This window comes from Apostichopus japonicus, chromosome 19 (genome assembly GCF_037975245.1).
Source record: "Apostichopus japonicus isolate 1M-3 chromosome 19, ASM3797524v1, whole genome shotgun sequence".
In the NCBI taxonomy this organism is placed as follows: Eukaryota; Metazoa; Echinodermata; class Holothuroidea; order Aspidochirotida; family Stichopodidae; genus Apostichopus; species Apostichopus japonicus.
Genome location: NC_092579.1, coordinates 13,530,956 through 13,550,376, shown reverse-complemented (window position 1 = coordinate 13,550,376; position 19,421 = coordinate 13,530,956). Strand labels below are relative to the sequence as shown.

The 19,421-nt window shown below is 37.3% G+C and overlaps 2 protein-coding genes across 5 annotated transcripts; one reads left to right on the top strand and one right to left on the bottom strand.

Moving 5' to 3' along the window:
* The first annotated feature begins 338 nt into the window (after positions 1 to 338).
* LOC139960718 (ATP synthase subunit f, mitochondrial-like) lies at positions 339 to 4,042 on the top strand. 2 transcript variants are annotated; one of them, XM_071959317.1, is made up of 4 exons: positions 339 to 426; positions 1,638 to 1,739; positions 2,921 to 3,037; positions 3,623 to 4,042. In XM_071959317.1, exons 1-4 carry the CDS (start codon positions 411 to 413, stop codon positions 3,652 to 3,654), a joined length of 267 nt encoding a protein of 88 aa, XP_071815418.1. In that variant the 5' UTR covers positions 339 to 410; the 3' UTR covers positions 3,655 to 4,042. The 2 variants fall into 2 exon arrangements, with proteins under 2 accessions (XP_071815418.1, XP_071815419.1); XM_071959318.1 differs by having other exon boundaries at positions 394 to 417.
* LOC139960717 (AP-4 complex accessory subunit Tepsin-like) lies at positions 3,693 to 19,133 on the bottom strand. 3 transcript variants are annotated; one of them, XM_071959314.1, is made up of 12 exons: positions 18,989 to 19,133; positions 16,138 to 16,210; positions 15,765 to 15,862; positions 14,991 to 15,084; positions 13,003 to 13,070; positions 11,829 to 11,940; positions 11,169 to 11,402; positions 10,247 to 10,364; positions 9,127 to 9,252; positions 8,205 to 8,280; positions 7,695 to 7,829; positions 3,693 to 6,259 (listed from the first exon to the last, which is right to left on the bottom strand). In XM_071959314.1, exons 1-12 carry the CDS (start codon positions 19,049 to 19,051, stop codon positions 5,405 to 5,407), a joined length of 2,052 nt encoding a protein of 683 aa, XP_071815415.1. In that variant the 5' UTR covers positions 19,052 to 19,133; the 3' UTR covers positions 3,693 to 5,404. The 3 variants fall into 3 exon arrangements, with proteins under 3 accessions (XP_071815415.1, XP_071815416.1, XP_071815417.1); XM_071959315.1 differs by lacking the exon at positions 18,989 to 19,133 and adding an exon at positions 18,625 to 18,687; XM_071959316.1 differs by lacking the exon at positions 15,765 to 15,862 and having other exon boundaries at positions 18,989 to 19,131.
* Between the last annotated feature and the right edge of the window lie 288 nt (positions 19,134 to 19,421).

Below are 19,421 nucleotides of genomic sequence, written 5' to 3'. Positions count from 1 at the left end.
GTTGGGATAGTAATCGGAACTGGGCTATGTGCCCGACCTGGTTACTGCCCTGAGACCCTTCACAGAATTGCAAAGTAAACATTAAACCATTGCGTAAAATTTGCAAGAAATGCAGAAATTCCTCAATTAAATATACGATAAAAACTCCCGATTATCAGCTATTGAATCTTTGGGGTAAATTGAGACTATCTGACACCTGTACATTTTTTGTACCGACATGTAAATATTGCAAAGGAGTGTATAGTGTACGAATGCCGCAAGTTACAAATTGTTTGTTGGCGCTCGAGTAGAATAAAATAGCATGGACACATAAACGTACATCTGATAGTATGCACACACCACAATGTACAAAGTATACAGATAACTAACTCCATGTATACCGTACGCGACTAGTTCCACAGTTTTTCACAATGGCAGGCAAGTCAGGTGGGTTGATAATGTTTGGTGTGAAAGTCAAGGAATTATACATTTACCGCTTAAATTTAAACACTGCGGGGTGATGTACTATTGAAGTATCCATAGTTTAGTGGAAATTGTTAGCTGTAATGTTGTTGCCTAGGGTTATTAAGGCTAATGGTATATTCATTTTAAATTGTCACTCGCATGTTAATTACCAAGAATGTGTAGCCTAACATGTCATTTATGTGTCATGTAATAGCTTAGGCTGAGTCTTTAGTAACGTAGGTAACTCGCTTCAAGTTCAATTAGGCCTAGCCTATGTTGTTGTTTAACACGTTTTATTTAATAATTGAGGACAATCCACCACAATTCATTAAGAAAAAGAATCAGGTGAGATGTGAGAACAGCTCAGACCTGCCATTATGGGATATCATTGAGAAATGAGAGATACTGTAATTAATATTATACTAGTCTAGCCGGGCCTTCACCTGGGCCCAGGTACCATGCTGTAGGCTAAAGCTTAGCCCTAAGTAAGTTTCCAACTTCCTAAGTTAACTTAATTTGTCCTCCCAAACGTTAAGACTTGGGCCTATTCATAAACATGGCAAGGCTATTCGTCAGAAATAAAACTTAAAAGCAAGCTTCACATATTGCATGAACCACACTTTTTGTCAAAGGTTAGGCTACCCAGTGGAGGTCAAATTGAGCAGATATTTAAAATTTGCATGAATGATGAAAAAATCCTTTTTGATTCTGTATAAGATCTAGTCTGGGCCTTACAAAGTCATATATTTGGCTAAGTCACGTGTATGGAATATATCATAGCCCAGTCTAATGGTGGTAGGCTGCGATGTAGAAGCAATGAAACAAGTAAAATATTAGCGGATGGGCTCAAGTCATACTTCTGAAGTAAGGTGAGGTTTCATTCAGGAGAAATTTATAGTTTTCCAATCTGAAGTGGTCTTCCAAATTATAAAGGAAAAAATGATATGAACTTGTAACACTAACAACATAAGCAACCAGTCATTCAGGTTTCTGAACATGCATACGCGACAGATTAAACATCATAAAGTAAATCTGGCAATGCATTTACATCACACATGCAAATAACTTGGGAACCACAGAATAAGCTGCTGTGGTAGACTACCGAACACTGAGTAAGCATGATGGTATGATATCAATTGCTTGAATCAGGAGATTCAACTTACTTCCTTTTTTCTGATTTTTTTCCCTTACAGTGGCAGAGCTACAATTGAGGGATGTGAAGTTAGGACAGCTACCCAAGTGGTTGGCTTCATGTAATTTCTCACCTGGGTCTATATTCAAAGCTATGCAAAGAGGTAACAGGCTGGTTATGTAATAGCAATTGCAAATTTAACATTTACTTGGATGTGCTTCTCAGTCACATGCTATTATATCAAACTAGTATTTCCTATCCCCTGATCCAAGGACATATACAAATTTGTGTATCGCACAAAAGTTAGCAGAAAGTTGAGTAAGAGCATTGTATTTTGTCATTTAACAATTATTTTAATTACTGATTCACAAAAGGCCAAAATGGTAACATTAAAAAAAAAAAAATGTACCAATGTTTTGCAAGAAGGTTCTAAATTCCTTGATGGTATGTTGAATGTGAAGTATGTCTACCGTTAGACAAGCTCATGTCACAAACTTCCTCTGGTGATGCCAAATTTTGCCTGACCAATATAGTGTGTTAATGTATTGCACTCCTTTTGAGCTTAGTTAACTTTTCAATTCCATAGTTTTCATGAGTCAAGCAGGAGTGCCAGATTAAAATGCATTAGTTTCTTGGGGAATGTGTTTTATACATTTTCTCCAAGTGACATTCTGCTACAGACAATTAACATTTATCAATGACGAGATATTGAGAAGAATTAGCATATCAAGATACAGTGTTATAGCTTATTGATTATTAAATGCTTGTGTGAAAATGGAAGGACTAGTGGTATAAGTTGATAAAAGTGATATTACCTTTGGAAGCAGTTTTGTGGTGTTTGTAAGGTTTAATTTCTTGTTTGCACTTGCCATATACAGTAAATACTAATCTATAAAAAAAGCATACATAGTTTCTTGCATGAATATTCGAGCAGACGTCAGGGCAAAGTTGTAAGGATTATATTCTCCTGGTTGTCCCTTAATAAACCAGGTCTTTCAAACAAAATTACCAATGTATATACTGTAGGATAGATGCATCGGTTGGTAGAATAGAACTACAGCTTTGAGACAATAAAACAAAACTTCTTTAGTGTCACATAAGAATAGGTACTGTACTTGTCACTTGAAAAGATTTGCAAGAAAGTTTGCATAACCTACTGTACCACTGTCATTGTATGTGAGTTAAAACATATCAATGTGTTTTTGTAAACTACACCAGTGTTTAGGAGAGTTGAGTAATTGATTAATGAAACGCAATCTGAAGCTGTGATTAATTTCTTCTCAATGTGGAGGAAAAGGGAATGGTGGTGTTATGTAATCACCTTTTTCCACTACCCCATTGCAGGGAGGAATAGATACCATGCCAAGTACGTAAATGTTGTGAAACCTGGTGTTGCCCCAGTTGGTCAGTTCATCGCTGTCTTTATTCTTGTGAGCTACATTTGGCGCTACAAAGGAGAAAGTAAGTACACTCAGGAGGTGCTAGTCGGTAAAATTAAGTAACGTTGGGATGACTTCAGGGGTCAACCAATTCACCTCTGCAGAACTAGCATTGATTTATTTGAAGAAAAACACCTGCATCTTAGTTTATTTTTATTAATTTGACATTTCATCAAAAAGAAACAAGTGTCAAGTGTCAGATATCCATACTGTCCTTGTGGTGCGACCAACATTACAGAGAAAAATACTCTTATGTGACAGTACTAAATGTATTAAACATTTGCAGTGTGAAGGAGTGAGACAAAAAGATTACAGGAAATATTGATGGTCATTACAGATCAAACATCTGGAAAGCATAGTAGATATATTTAGAGAGTTGTACAAGTTCAATGCTTAATTGATTGTATGTCCACGCCACTGACCTGGACTTGCTGATTTTCTTAAGAAATTCTGCATATTCCATATAAACAATGTGACAATATTATTCTCATATTCAAATTTTTAGCAAATTGAATTGAGGAGAAACAAAAAAGCTTCATGCACGTCCAAGTCACTTACATATCACAATGCTTGCTTTTCATTTTCTTTTTATCCATTTCACCTACAGAGAGTCACAGATTATCTAAGTACCACTGGTGATGATGAGTTTTCTGTTCAACTGATGAAGATCTCTTTGAATGTTTGCCCGTACTTTCTGATCCCTGCATAATTCTATTCTTATTCTAATCTGTGTCAGAGGAGGTTCTTCTAAGATGATCCACTGAAGTACCGTCCCTCGCGTTAAAGTTTACTTTATCGTCGGTGACGGCTGCGTTTACCAGAAGCATTTTCCAATAACAAGGAATATTATATTATATTGCAATGTTTAACTTACATGTGCATACTTGATATGGCATTTTTTCAATGGGCAACATTATAGAAGTTATTGTCAGACATTCAACCAAATCGACTTTGTATAGTTGAGTTTTAGATTCACACAGTGGATTTTGTGTGCAAAATAATAAATACAGAGGAATATAATTAAAAAGTGTGTCAGTTTTTGTTGTTGTCAGTGTCGTGATATTAAGACATGCCTACAGTAGTTACGAAAAGCATTGTCTTCAAAAACACTGTTATAATGGTTCCCACATGGGATGGAAAAGGAGGGAAAAGTGAAAACCTCTTTTCTTGGTCTTCAAAGTCCTTTAATTTTGAAGAATATTCTGAAAAAGTGAGGAAACAGAACACATATTTTCATGATATCTTCAAAGCCGCCTTTTTTGGCAAAAAGACACTTATCCAGAACGTTTAAGTTTGGATGTATACTCTCCTGTGACATGAGATTTGACATTAAGGTTGCAATGTAATGAGAGATGTTACGGTGTTAGCATATACTTTGCGAGAGTAATGACTGTTTGAACCTACAATAATTAATTTCACTTAGTGTGTAGGTTTCATAGAAAACCATGAAACCTGTTTTGGTCTTCAAATTTCAAGAGTGGAATTTAAATTACTGGTAAGTGTGGGAACCATGTTTTGAACACTAGTTGCATTTGTGACATTTGTGGTTAATGGCTAATTTATCTAACTCAAGCTTGGACAAGACTATTCAATTTCCATTTATGTATGTTAAGTGTTCTACAGCCCTTTGTCACTTATGACATTAACCGATGACAAAAATGAAAGCGGAATTTATATCAGCACATTCCAGTAACAAAGCTACACATGATCAGTACACATCCTAACCTGTCTAAAGTGTTTGATAACTCTATGTACTTCCTATAAAAAATATCTTTGGAATAGTTGCCTGTGGACCAGTGCAGAGAGGCAAATTCTAGCTTAGGGTTTATTCCCCATATTGTGGTGGAAAATATTCAGCAGGCTTAAGAAACGATTAATAATGCACACCCATCCATGCTGTATAGCATTCAATTCCCAAGAAAAGAAGAACCAAAATATAGACAAACACAAAAATAATAGTAAGTAAAATAATAATTAAGAAGTGTCATCAAATGCCTTGATTACTAAGTAAGTTTTGAATTTATTAATTCTGATATTTGAAGCAAGGCTGCGATTGTCCTGTTTATTTGGTTGTCCAGTCGTCTTTGGGTGGGGGGGGGGGGGATGGGAGGGGGCATTTCTGACATGGAATGTATATTAGCAATGACTCATTTCCTCTAATTTACTTCATGGCGATATATACAGAAAAGGAAATCTCCTGTACAAGGAAAAAAAAACATTGTGACAAATATTACAAGATGACCATCAAAAATTCAAGCATATGTGGCTCGATGGTGTTATTCTTCAAATGGTCTCCAATTGGTGATGCCACAACAGCTTTTTCCTCTTTTATTCAGATCAAATGTCATGACCCCACTCCTTGATAACCGTATTTCTCATTCAAATCCTGTCACCTCCTATTCACTTTCATTGCTTCTTGAACAAAGTCAAAACTGTTCTTGCTAGCTGCCTCTGACCTCGAAGAGATGAAACCAAACTGTCCATCGTCGGAGTTATTCAGTTGCAATGGGACGGTGCTCTGGAAGCTCATCTTGGCACCCATCAGCTGAGGGTGTAACTCCCCAACATTCACACTGCTACCTTGGTTCATGGGTAACAGTCTTGATGGTTCCTGCTGTGCAGCTGATGCTACTGTGTTTTTACCTTGCTGCTTCATGGGTATTTTGTCACTGACCGACCCATCATTCGATGTAAAAGATTTTAGAAAGCCAGACAGTTGATCGTCCATCGGTGCTAACGATATTTCACCCTTCTTACTCGAGTGCTCGCTCGCCTTTAACCTCACGTTCGGTTCTACGTTAGACTCTGTGAGATGCCCGACAGCTCCCGAACATATGCTGTCCAATATTAAATCATCCTCAGCCAAGTTGTTTGGTGTATTAATGTTCCTATTCTGATGACTTCCATCAAAGCTCAATAAATCAACATGCTGTGTTTCAAGTTTGCCGATGCTTCCATCCAGGCATCTCACAGGACGAATTAAATCCGGCTCTTGATTTAAATTCTCCACCAATAGAGGGACAGCAACACCCGATACAATCTCTGGTGATTGAAGAGATGTCTCCACAGTATTTACACGCTTCTGTGATTCTAACTTAAAAGACATTCCATTGAACAAATATTTCCTTGCAGGACTTTCTAATGGATCGGAATTTACCAAGATATCTGTTGTATTTCCTGAACTTGGATTAGGCTTTGTTGTAACTGTTGACTGATAATCACAAAGGTTAAGTTGTCTTTGGATCTGAAAAAAAAGGTAAGAAATGGAACAAGTGAGGTATTGGCTTCAAAGGTAGTAGGACTTGAAACAAGAAGCAAAAATCACATGACATTTTCAAAATTTGTATGACGTTGGAAAAATTCCATGACATGCATTCGGCATGGAAATTGCTTACAAATTTTATGACCATAATTTCGTGAACCATATTACCCGGTGGAAGGTATACAGGGCTACCACGATCCATGGGACGAAGCAGGTTGCAGCCGGTGGGGTCTAAGGTGAAGGATCCCCATCTCATTTGTAGGGAAAATTTATTTCAATGGGAAGGGGGAGGGAGAGAAGTGGGTGCCAAACTCCAACTCAATGAAACTGCCAAATGCCTTGTCAGATGAGAATGGTTTTGAAGAGCTTTATCTATTGTCATTTGCCTTTTAGTGCTCAAACTGGAGTGAGTAGATCATCATAGAGGAACTTTTTTACCCACATTATTTATTACACCTTTGTCAAATAGCCAAATAAAATATGATTTTTGTTAGCTGTGTTGGGAACTACTTCACAAGTATCTCTATCACATTAAACAATGATTATGACTGTTCGCTTCTCTCTCCCCCCCCCCTCCCCCAGTAGCCTCTTTCTCCATAGCTTTGCTTCTCCAATTGGTGATACCGCAACACCTTTTTGTTTTTTCAGATCAAATTTTATAACCCCACCCATCGATAATGGCATAGCCCTTGAACCAAAAATGTGAAGGTCTTACGGTCCTTTCACTCTGTAAATTGTAAACGTTTTACCATGTAAAAAATAGGGAACTTTAAGATAAGATTCTGTAAGTAGTTGAAATGTTAGAGACAATTCCATATGTTGAATTGTGGAGGTACAAACAGACAGCCATCACCTCTTGGACTTGGTTAATAAACCTGGTTAATAAGGATCATTAATTAACCACGCAGCCAAGACTTTTCAGCTACACAAAACACAAAAGACAACCAGGTTACCAACAAGGCAAGGCAGGTAACAACCATCATTACACGACAAGAAATATGCTCTATGAAGCCGTAAACGTTTCTTGACATGTCAACACGCATACACCGCTTGCGATCACTTCTTTGTAAACAGCCTTAGTGGTGTGAGGGGGCAAAGACAAACCCTTGTCCCCCCCAGTGAATGGGGCACGTCTGGTCACGTAAAATAAAATGCATCATCATGCATATCCTCCAACACCAGAAATCAGCCTGACCCGTGGAAAAAAACCACACAAAACGGACATTTGAAGCCACAGACATTTCTTTACACAAACACACAAAGATTTACATGCTGCCTTCAAGAAATTAGAAGTCAATCGAACTGAACATCGTCAAAAAAAGTCAAAATTGGATGTGAAGAAAGTGACTGATGAGGTACTCAAATTCTAATTCCAAGAAATGACTTCATGAACTTGTTTTATATATCAATTTAATACCTTAGATGCTTTGGCTCTCACTGTGCTATTTGAACTTCGCTGAAGCGAGGGAAGGACGTCCTGAATGATCGGAAGGGCACACTCCCCGGTGACCAATCCCTCCCGCACTATTGCTTCAATGCCGCATAGACATCCCTGAGAAGAGGAGATAAAGTAAACATCACATCTGAAGAACAAACTAATATTACAAGAAAAAATAAAAGCCATAAAAGTTTTCTTTTATCTATTCACACAGACTATATTCTGAAAAAGCAAAAAAGAAAAAGAAAAATCTAAAGAAAAAAACAAAATTTGAATAGAAGGTGGAGATGGTCACACAAAGTAGACTATGGATATCCCAAGACTACAAAATCAACTGAAAGATTGAAAAGATTTTTAGCAGAAATGGATAACCAGGGGAGAGTAGAGGAGGGGAGAGGAGAGGGAGAGGAGAGGAGGGGGAGAGGAGGAGACAAGAGACACAGGGAGATAGAAACTAGCATTATCTGAGGAATTAAGAGGAGAACTTACAACTTGGGCATCTGTGGAGTCTTTCATTTTGTTAACGAGGATTTCAATGATCTTCTCACTGTTCAATGTTGATGCCCTAATGCATGGATACAAGAAAACTAAAATAGTTTTTAGTTCACTGCTATGATGCTAGATTAATAATAACTTAACGCCATAACGTTACCCAGGCCAAGCCTACAGAAATATACAATTCATACCAGACAGTTTTATAATCTCTTTCAGTTTTTATTTTTTTTGTAAATGATCTCAAAGCAACTTTGTTCACCATTGCTGCATTGCAGAGATGACAAACTGCAGTACTCATGAATTAGGTCCCTTAACTTCCTTTAGCATTCGAGCAAGTGGTCTGTTGATGAGGCTAAACTCAACCTCTGTCGGATTCAGAATGTGAATTGCCAGTCCTGGGAGCAGGAACGGCTAAGACAATATATCCCCCTGCCATGTAATATCTCTGCACTCTCATCCACAATGGAATGCTTAATAAAGCCAACTAAAGCATTCACTATTGGCACATGGACAACGTTTCATACAAACTTTCTTTGGCTTCATTACCCCTGGGGAAGGGTAACATCTACTTCATCAAAGGTACCAGTAACAGGTGAGTGAGGGAGAATGTAAGCTTTGTTCGTTTTTAAAAAATGATGGTTATTATAATATTTATATCATAATTCTATCTGTGTCTAACATCAATTTTTTTCGAGCTCACGGGACGGCATGTTTCAAAACAATCTCTTAACATTTCAATCTTATAGGAGTTTCTTGTTGACACATATTATTTATCTTAGTTTTTTCATAAAGCATTTCCCGATACAGATATCAATTATACTGTATATTTACCTTTTTCGAGGAATAGCATCATAAAAAAAAATTGTTTCTTTTGTTAGTAATTCTCAAGACTGTCAGCATGTCTGCCCCTCCCTACCTTTTAGCGAAAGAGTTGATCTCTTCTCTGGATGGAACTGAGTTGGTCTTCCTTTCTGAGGATGAAACTATATCAATGACCAACTGTTCTTCCTGGCTCCAGTCTGCCATGGCAACAGCTTCCAACCTTCAAAAATGAAATCATATCAAGAGTCATGTAATAAATTTGGGGTGAGGGCCAGATGAAACTGTATTAACAATGAAGAGATAGATATGGCTTCCATTTTTTACATTGAGCTAAATTTTTACTTCTTGTGCTTCTCTAACCATTTGATCTTGTCAAATGATATTTCAACACACAAAACATGCCTGTAAACATGTATGACATCCAGACAAGAAGGTTCAATGTTCTTGTTAGGACCACATATGTCGGATTTGTGGCAGGGTTTATTAAATTTACCGAATGGCAAAAACTACTACAATTTGTCGTCGGTGGCCCTACCACTTGCTGTGATGCCCTTTACAAAACAATCGTTACCGATGGCAACAACCACAAAGTCAAAGATTGTCCCAAATACCAGCCATATCCCTGGCACAAAGAGAACCTCTTTTATTCAGCTGCGAGAAGATACAAGATCTCAATGTATTTGCTTTAAGGATTACCACAGGAATATTTCTCTGGTTGTATGGCATTTGTTGTATGTGTTTTCTATTAACTTGGGAAAAATGCCCTAGTGCCCTTTAAATTTTGGGGAAAAATTGCCTTTGCACCCTTTTTCAAAGTAAAAAGAAAAAGTTTCTGGGGTTCCCTGCCATTTTAATGACAAGCCAGCACAAACTCCAACTTGCCCTAAACAAGTTGCCGTGCCCCTCTAGATCTCCTTTATTAAGAGCCGAGGAGAGGGTACGACCCACCCAGGGTCCACCACGTCATGGCACACATTCTGTATTTGTCATTTGCAAGACCTGATCTGGTATGTGTCCAACAGAAGAAACCAATGACAAATCATTAATGTACATCTGAATAATAAAATAAAACATTGGCTTCATGTGACCAGTTTTCAGTCTGTCTCAGCCTGTAATTGGTGAACAGCTATACCGTTCCACTGTAAACAAATTGTTTCTTGCAATCCTCATCAAACAATAATTCAACAGGTCAAAATGTAAGGTCTAGGTCAAACCTCTGACTCAGGTCCAAGCTTCCACCGCTGTGACCTTCACTGCTGCTGGATGTCTTGACACTTTCTGGAAAGACGGGTTCCCCATTCCACCTTTCATCCACTACATATTTCTTTGGCCCTTCCGTGGAACAAAGAACAAAGAAATAATCACACAAATGAATATCATCAACGACATCTAGGTGAACCCATGAGAGATTAATGTGAAAATTTTATGTATATTTAAATTAGCTTTCAAAATATAGCAAAATCCTGACAAAGGGAATAGTAAATAACCATTGAGACTGATTGCAGTTCAAATTTTTTTTGGGGGTCCTATTTAAGCAACTCTTCATCTTGTCCATTTCAGCATTAATAATCATTATTCACAATTAATAATTTTATGCATATTTAAATATTAGCTTTCAAAATATAACAAAATCCTGACAAAGGGAATAGTAAATAACCATTGAGACTGCTTGTATTTCAATTTTTTTGGGGGTCCTTTTTAAGCAACTCTTAATCTTGCCCTTTTCGGGTCGGCATTAATAATCCGCAATGCCTGGGCAAAATTTTGAATGAAACTGAGTGGACTCATTCATCCTTTTCTACTTGACATTAGCCAAAAACAAGACCTCCTTTAATACAACCATATTGTGGAGAAATTTTGGCAGTAGCGATCACAGGCTTCACAGCGCTACAAGATTTTTGTCCAATTAGCAGTCGAAGATGAAAACTAATGGTAAGCACATCAACCATAAAGCTAGTATTAAAATATGCAGGCTTCAACATATTCAAATCACATATAACTTCAATATATGTACTAAAATATTACTTACAGTATCGCAATTCCAACCATTTACAAAGTCAATACACAAAGTAGAAAACACCGAATATGAGGAAAATTTTTCTTTTTGAAAATCCAGACGTGAGAGTCTTGAATTACCTAATCTGTTGGAAGTATCGTTAGTCGCATCATAGGTATCTACTTGGACAGGTTGATAGCTCCCACTTAAAGGTTCTCCTCCGGTTGGACTGTTCCATGTATGGATGCCAGGGTGGTCGTTTCTGCTGTTAGATACCGACTGTAAGGACCAATATGCTTTATCCTGAGAGGCTGGTAAGGTCATGGCATTACTGAGCTGCTGTAGGTTATTCTTGACTGTATCAGTTACTGTCCCTGTGGAGCGACAGAGAGAGAGAGTCACGGTGATTAAAGATGGTGGATTAAAACTAAATAGAATTTGTTGTCTTATTAAAACGATAACGCAAGAAATCACACAGAAGGGGAAGAGGCTTGGTACAAAATCTCAAATGATTTCAAATGCTACCTGTTCTTCCTTACCTCCTTCACCCCCCCCCCCACCCCCACCCCCAAACCCAAAACCCAGACCCTCTCATAACTAAACATTTTCTAACACACTTCTGCAAAACAAAGGGTTTTTCATGGCAATGGATAAAAAGCGATCTGCTAGCAATACATACAACGTTACCTCCATGACATCAGTAGTATCTGTGTTAACACTCCCAGAGCTTAAAACCAAGATCAAACGTTTGTTTATCTATGTGAATAAAGATAAACCAGTTTTGCATACAAAATGCTTACGTTGGTGAGTATTTATGGGAGAGCTTCCAAATCCCTCCATTTTGCCAGTAAAGCTGTTGGGGCTAGGAGACTTTTGCAATAGACTCTCATTAAAGAGGATTTCCAACAGCTCCTATAAAAGAATAATAAAACAGGTATCAGAGTCAAATCTACTGTGGCTTATTAAGGACATAGGAAACAAAAGTAGTGTCCCAAATCTAAAAATTTTGACTTAAATTTTTTTCCTTACCAATGTCCCTATTAAGCCACCGTACAAATCATAATAAACAGTAGAATTCCTCAATTTTTTATTTTTTTTTATTAAATCCTTCAGTTTTGATTTCCTTTGCCAAGAAAGCCTCAGATATTTTCAAATATCATGGTCGGATCGCTTGCACCTTAAAATGTGCTTAAAGGAATATATCCATGGCAGAAAATGAAACACTTACACGACAGAGGAAGTTATTATCCACTGTTAGTTCAAAACTTCCATCTACAATATCTATTAAGCTCTACACACGTTTGTTTGAATGTACATTATTTTAGCCAGATATTGTCCCTTCCTTCTTCCAGGAAGTCCACTCATAGCAAACAGTCTATCATATCATACTGGCAGATGTTCTTTAAAAGCTTTAATTTCCTATTTTATAATAATAATTATAATAAAGATGTTCAGTTGTCCTTTGAAATGTGAAGAAAAAAAACATTGGGATTGTTCTCTTGAAGTTGTTGATGCTCCCTACATTTTAGAAATTTATCACTTTGCAAATTGTTTTGTTAAAAGAATATTATTGTCTTTAGTGGATGAAAAAAACTTTGGGTAAAAAGGAATACAGAGTCATTCATGCTTCTTTTAATACACAAAATATATATAACTTAACATTTATATATGAAAGAATTATACAGTCATGCCAAAGAAAGAGTTTCTCATTTCTCAAAGGAGAAAGGAGAAGAAACAAGAACAAAATTAAAGTAACAAGAAAGACGCTGCAGAAGCGAGAAAAAGTAGTAACAGAAACCAGAATCTGTTTTTCTTTGCTTCTTTTTTTTTGGAACATGACGCTATTAGTCTCTGTGTGTCCTGTGTGACACCAAGATGACATGAATATTCAAAAACTAAGTTCGCAATTTGAATTAACTAAAAGCAACGATGACCACTTTAGTCATATCAGAATAACTGAAGAAATGAACTCACCGTTGCAGCCTTTCTCACAGCTAGAATTGGTGCATTCCCATGCAGAGGATCTGGGGCAGTATTATACTCTATGGAAAGATACAAGAAATATTAATTAATCTCATTTACATAATGAAAGAGATATATAAACAATTTCCATCGGTATTGTTCTATGGGAGAGCAATGACTTTCAGGGAATACTTCCCCAAACAGCTAAGAAAAACTCTTATTCCATTTTTGGGAGATATTACAGATTTAAAATGATCTTTCACATACAAGGCGGAAGACTTGATCAAGTCTAACTATGACATCATCGAGCCACATGTGCCATTCTCTTTGTGTTTCAAAATAAAATAAACTTGTTAGCAAACTGCTTATCCACTAGAGTGCTTGTGTAAGAGAATGTGTTTAAGTAAGTTGGCCTGACGTTTCGATCCTAGCAGGATCTTCTTCAAAAGCTAAATGACAAGTAACAGTAACAGAAGGGACAAAAACACGCACAGAATACAGACAGGTTAATGAGCATGGTGAACACAATGAGATAAATGTAAGGGGATTAGTGGACAAGAGATGGAGAGAAGAAAGAAAGAAACCAACAGGGTTGTTTCATCGTATTGTGTATTTATTATTATTTATCGTATTGTTTCATCGTATTGTATATTGATGGTAATAATAGGGGGGGGGGGGCGGAATGATACTTCCGCCCCCCATATTTTTCACTGGGGGGCTGGTGCCCCCCAGCCCCCCCCCCGGTTCCTACGCCCTTGGTAATAGAGATGGGTTTTGCAAATGCTGGATCTTGAATATTGAACCTCTCAACAGGGCCTAATGGCCCTGGGCCTAATGGCTCTCAACAGGGCCCATGGCATTGGTTTCATTGTCAACACTGTCAACATCCTAGCTTGCAAAATATAAAGAGAGAAAGAAAGAAAAAGTAAACAATTTCAGATGATCCTAGTGGCACTTTGACATCACAGATTAAAAACTATGACAATTGCCAGACCAGACTTTTAAACAAGGATATCTTCTAACATCATTTTGTAACTAAGCACCAAGAATTTCTCAAAGGGAGAGGATGGAGGTGGGGGGAAGGTGGTTGGGAGAGGGATGTCTCCTCCCTGTATGACGGCATTCCTCAGATCACAACATCGTCCACCAGGTAAATCAAACATATTGTACAGTAGTGCACAAATAAATTTGCATGGCTGTAATCTAAGCAGACCTTCAACCGTTAGGGCAAAATATCAATAACCAGAAAGCCAGAGGGTGTTTACACATATGGAATCACCTGATAGATAGGGCAACAGAGGACAATGTGTCCTAAAGTCAAGTACCAGAACATCAGAAAAGAGGTCTTATGTTGACCTCAAATGAACTTTAAACTTTTGCAGAAAATGATTGGTTTCTTCTACTCAATAAGCTGCATCAACATACCATACCAAGTATGAAGTAACTCTAAGCTTCATTGTTGGAGATGTCATGTTTACTAAGTTTTCAGACTGTGACCTGGTGTTGACCTTTGACCTCCACATAATGCCACAGGATTCTTCTATGCAACAGGGTGCATCCATCTACTACATCTGGGCATCATCAAAAATTTACTCTGTGAAATAAGCAAGGTTTTCAGACTTTGACCTATGTTGACCTCAAATGACCTTCTAACTCCACAGAAAGCATTGAGTTTCTTCTACTCAATATGGTGCATCAGCTTACTAAGTACTGTACTACATTCATCCACCTTATGGTTTTTGAGTTATTGTGCTTACAATGTTTTCAGACTTAAACCTCTATTGACCTCAAATGACCTTTAACCTCCACACAAAACAACAAGGTTCTTCTACTCAATCAGGTGCATCTACGTGCCAAATATGTAGTTCACCCACCAAACTGTATAAGTTTGGGTTATCGTGATTACAAGCCAAGGCATCACACACACACTTACGCACACACACGCCAACAACATTGTATAGATTCCTTTTGCCTCTGGCCAATAATAAAAAATGACTTACTTGTAGCTTCCTGGATGGATTTGGTTTGCCTTCTGAGACTGTTTCTAAAGCTACATTCCCCATGAATGGCAACGTACGCCATGATTTGAAGAACCTATAAACAAACATGTAATTATAATATCTTGTTAGATGTCAAAAGTGCTATTTTTTTGTGCAGAAATTGTTACTTTTTCAACAAATTAGATATTTTATATGATTAATGACTTACGCAAAAGAATCCTTCCAATTTCCTTATTTCCGACTTGAAGCACTTTTCATTCAGTAAGAAAATTTCTCAGCAACGATCATCTGCTAATGATATTTTGCACAAAATTAAGGTTGGTTTTAAAGTAGCAAGCAACATTACTCCAAGCAAGGCTCATAAAAGTATGAAGAAGTAAGATGTCCCTTTCATTTTTTATATTACCCTGCTATTTGGAAGGAAATGAAAGCTCATAGATAATGTAATGTCCTCTACTTTGTTATATTTGTAAGTGCAACCACCTACCATAAACTGATAGAGCAAAAAAGCAAACATGTCAACAACAAAAAAGTAATAAATAATGAAACAATTAATTCTAAGCTGGGAGAAGATGATAAAGGAAGTTTTAATGTAGACAATTCTTTGTCGTTGAAGCAAGTTTAGGTGAAACGAAAGAGTAGACAGATGTAAGTATATACTTGCTGTATTGATTTGTTCCAAAACTTGTTGCACAAAGTCATAAATGTGACTTTTCAATGTTATAATTAAATTTTATAAATCAGGGGAAAAAAAGAAATAACTTAGACTATTACCTTTACTTTCACATTCCAGGATTTTTTATCTAGTCGATCCAACAAAAAACTTAAGACAGCTGTCCCCTGCTGTTGGCTAGAACTTTCATAAGTCAAAGCTGTGGTTGAAAAAAAATATTGTTTTGAATCAAGTTCAAGAAATTTTCAAAACTGAGGTAAACTTTCAAGCCTATGACTAATGGAGGAAAGTACAGTACAAAGAAAAAATATCTACTTTATGTAGGATATTAGTAAGGGTTGTTTTAATATTGGTTGCAATTAATTACCCAAGTTCTGATAGGCAGGTACTTGTATATTACCAAATATGAATATGTATTGAAAAATGAGCTAAAGTACCAAAAATTATACTAAATATGGAAGTCCATTAATTTACCAGATACTTCTGGATATATGTAACCTGGGATAGGCTTCTCATCATCAGAAGTTGCTTTCAGTAAAAGTGGCCACTGTTGGTGAAAATATAGAGTCGAACGTAGTTGAGTTTATTTCACAAGGTAACAAGTAACAAGAAAATGGGATCCTTGTTTGGTACATTGAGTACAGAATGAATGGGTTGAAAATACAGAAAATTGATTACACAAGGAATTAGTTAAAAACTCCAGAAATATCACAAACTACTGTGACAGCAATGGGACGCTTGATGCCAACCTTGGTTACGCACTGTACTGCACATACAAAAGGTATTTGCCATCATTTGATTTGGGATGTCAATGTGACCAAGAGTAGGCCTCGAATGCAGACTATTTACTGGCTTAAAGGCATTGAAGGTTGCGCCCCAAACAGCGTGCCGCCATCTTTAAAAAGTTAACTTTCCGTTGCTTGCAAGTGAAGTTTTTCTCTTGTCGCTACAAAATGCAGACAGTAATGAAACGTGATACCTTGTTATCTTTAGCTGGACCTGAGATGTCCATCACTGTATCGTTTATACACTGTGCTGTGGGTATTGACCGCAGCTGTATGTACTGACTTTACACTAGTGTCTAATTAAGGACGGTAGCAAGCTGTACACGTGTATTTTCTGGGATCGATGGTGGTGTCCAACACTTCTGTTACACCTCATTCGAAACTAGGTCAGATTACCGGCATTAGACGTTTCTTTTAGCGAGTCTTCACACCCTTTAAAAGAAAGATGGGGAACCTACCCGCTTACATGCAGCAGGCGTGTTGACCCTTCTGAGGTCTGTTATGGTATATCCAAAGGCATGTTGAAAATTTCTGCATGCAGATACTTTTTGATGTACCACAATCGTTTGTCAAAGATCAACTGATCAAGATTCTATGAACAGTTGTGATTAGTGATTACTAGTTCATACTAGTAATCACTAATCTAATATGGTACTGATAGCATGCTCAAAAAAGCTGGTGACTTCAAACTTACTACAAGTGGCAACTACTCAATTTCTGCTACTAATGTTGTCAAATACCTCGGTGTCTTAATCGACAACCGTTTGTGCTTTAACGAGCAAGCTATTGATGTTATTAAAAAGGCCAATGAAAGGCTCCATTTTCTGTATCGCCAAGCCAGTTGCCTGAATCAACGGTGCAGAAGACTGCTATGCATGGTCATTATTCAATGTCTATTTGACTACTCTTCTTGTTCTTGGTTCATAAGCCTCAATAAAACTCTTAAAAAAAGCTTCAGATTACTCAAAATAAAGTGGTTCGCTACATACTTACAGACCTGTCAACCTGTTTGACCCCAAAATAGGGAGAATAACATTTTTCAGGGCCAAAAAATAGGGAGAACAAGGAGAAAATAGGGAGGTTGGTAATCTTCAACTGAAATGATATAAATACTCCTAAATAATTATAGTCTACTTATGCAATACAGTGAGAGAATCATCCAATCAGTGTTTCTTGTTGTAGTTTACAGCAGCTCGCTTCGCTTTCTACAGGGTTTCTTTAGTAGGCTTCCATTTGAAACAGGGAACAGTGGACTCTGGGTACTGTGACTTGATGGCTAGTATGCTAGATAGAGTCCCATCAAGCTTGAGACTTGACCGACTGTCTGTCTTGTTCTTGCGAACTAGTACACTGAATAGCCTTTCCTGTTCAGCGTTACTGTGGGGAATTACTAAGCATAGGACTAATTGTTGGCTATTTTCAGAAATGTCGCAAGTGTAGAACATAAAAAAACCGGGAGAATAGAATATGAAACCGGAAGGCCGGGAGATTCGGGTTGACAGGTATGTACTTATATATATGCAAGGCCCAAGATTCCATGTTGGGCAGGAGGAAATTTCTGGTCTTAGATTGTAATCCGTAGAGAGTAGAGCTAAATTCATTAGGTTAAACCATACACATAAAATCTTTAACAACTGTAGTTCTCCCTACCTCACCACCAATTTCACTAAAACCTCTGTCATTCATAATCAGGGGACTCGTTCAAGACATCACAATTTCTATGTTATTGATTCTAAGGGTGGTGTTAGCTCTACTTTCTACTTCATGGCAATTCAGGATTGGAATGCTCTTCCAAATCATATCAAATCCATTAAGTCTTCTCATCTTTTTAGAGCTGACTTAAGGAAGCATCTCATGTAATTAGGGGTGTAGGGGGAGAGCGAAGCACTTTTCAATACTTTGTGCAATATGTACGTTTTTGTGTCTTATTATTGGTTTCCTTAGTATTTACCATTGAAAGTGCTGACGTTCTGTCAGCCTAATGGCTTTAGCTCCTGTTACTCTTTTTGTTCTTTTCAATTCTGTCCTATTTGTCTATTATGTCTTTGTAATATTTTTGTATTTTGAACAATCTGAGTGCGAATAAAACAAACAAACTAGTAACACTTAAGTTTACACTAGGCCAAAGTGTCAAGAACTACATCATGATTTGTTTAATTTCACTTTCTGTAATCACCGATTGGACTGAGTATGATTCATAGAGTAACTTTTCTTTTTCTTCCATGGCTTGTTGCTTGTCAGTTCAACTATCACAGTCACCGCACGGTGCCCATCTCTTCGAAAATGTAATCGAAAGTTCGCACAACTAGTACTCGGTGGAATCAACACGTTCACTTTAGACTACGGAGTAACGTTACGATTTGATCTTACTAATACCTAATCTAAGTATTGGTAATACCCTACTACCAGTATTACAGGCTTTAAGTTTAACGTTAGACATTTTTCAGAACACCAGGGATATTTCAGGTTCTGCTCTTCAACAGATCAAAAGCGCAATGAAATGCTATTATTGATACAATGATATTTCTATGAAAGTTTACCTTATTTACAATAGTAACTTTTCCGAAGACATCCGCCAGTTTTCCTCCACTGAAGGCAGCCATCTTGTTTGTTTACAAGCTTAGTCAGTATTTTGTTATAATTTGGGAGGTGCACATCATAGAGTTCGCAATTAAAATTCTTATTTACATATAAATATCAATTACGTTTTAAGAAAGCAGTCCACGGAGTTGCATTTCTCATCGCCAGCAAATATTGATTTGAAAGGAAGAATTTACTGTGAGCTACTGTATGCAATCTGGCAATACCTTTTTTGAGCAACAAAAAAAGAACTGATTACATATGTTTGTAGAACTGATAGTTTAAGGGGTCCCGAGTCTTTGTTGAAGCCGGTGATGTGAGACTTAAAACGAAAGGTCCAATCGATTTCTTTACGTTTTCGTTCAGTAGCGGATTTGAAGTTCGAGGAAATTA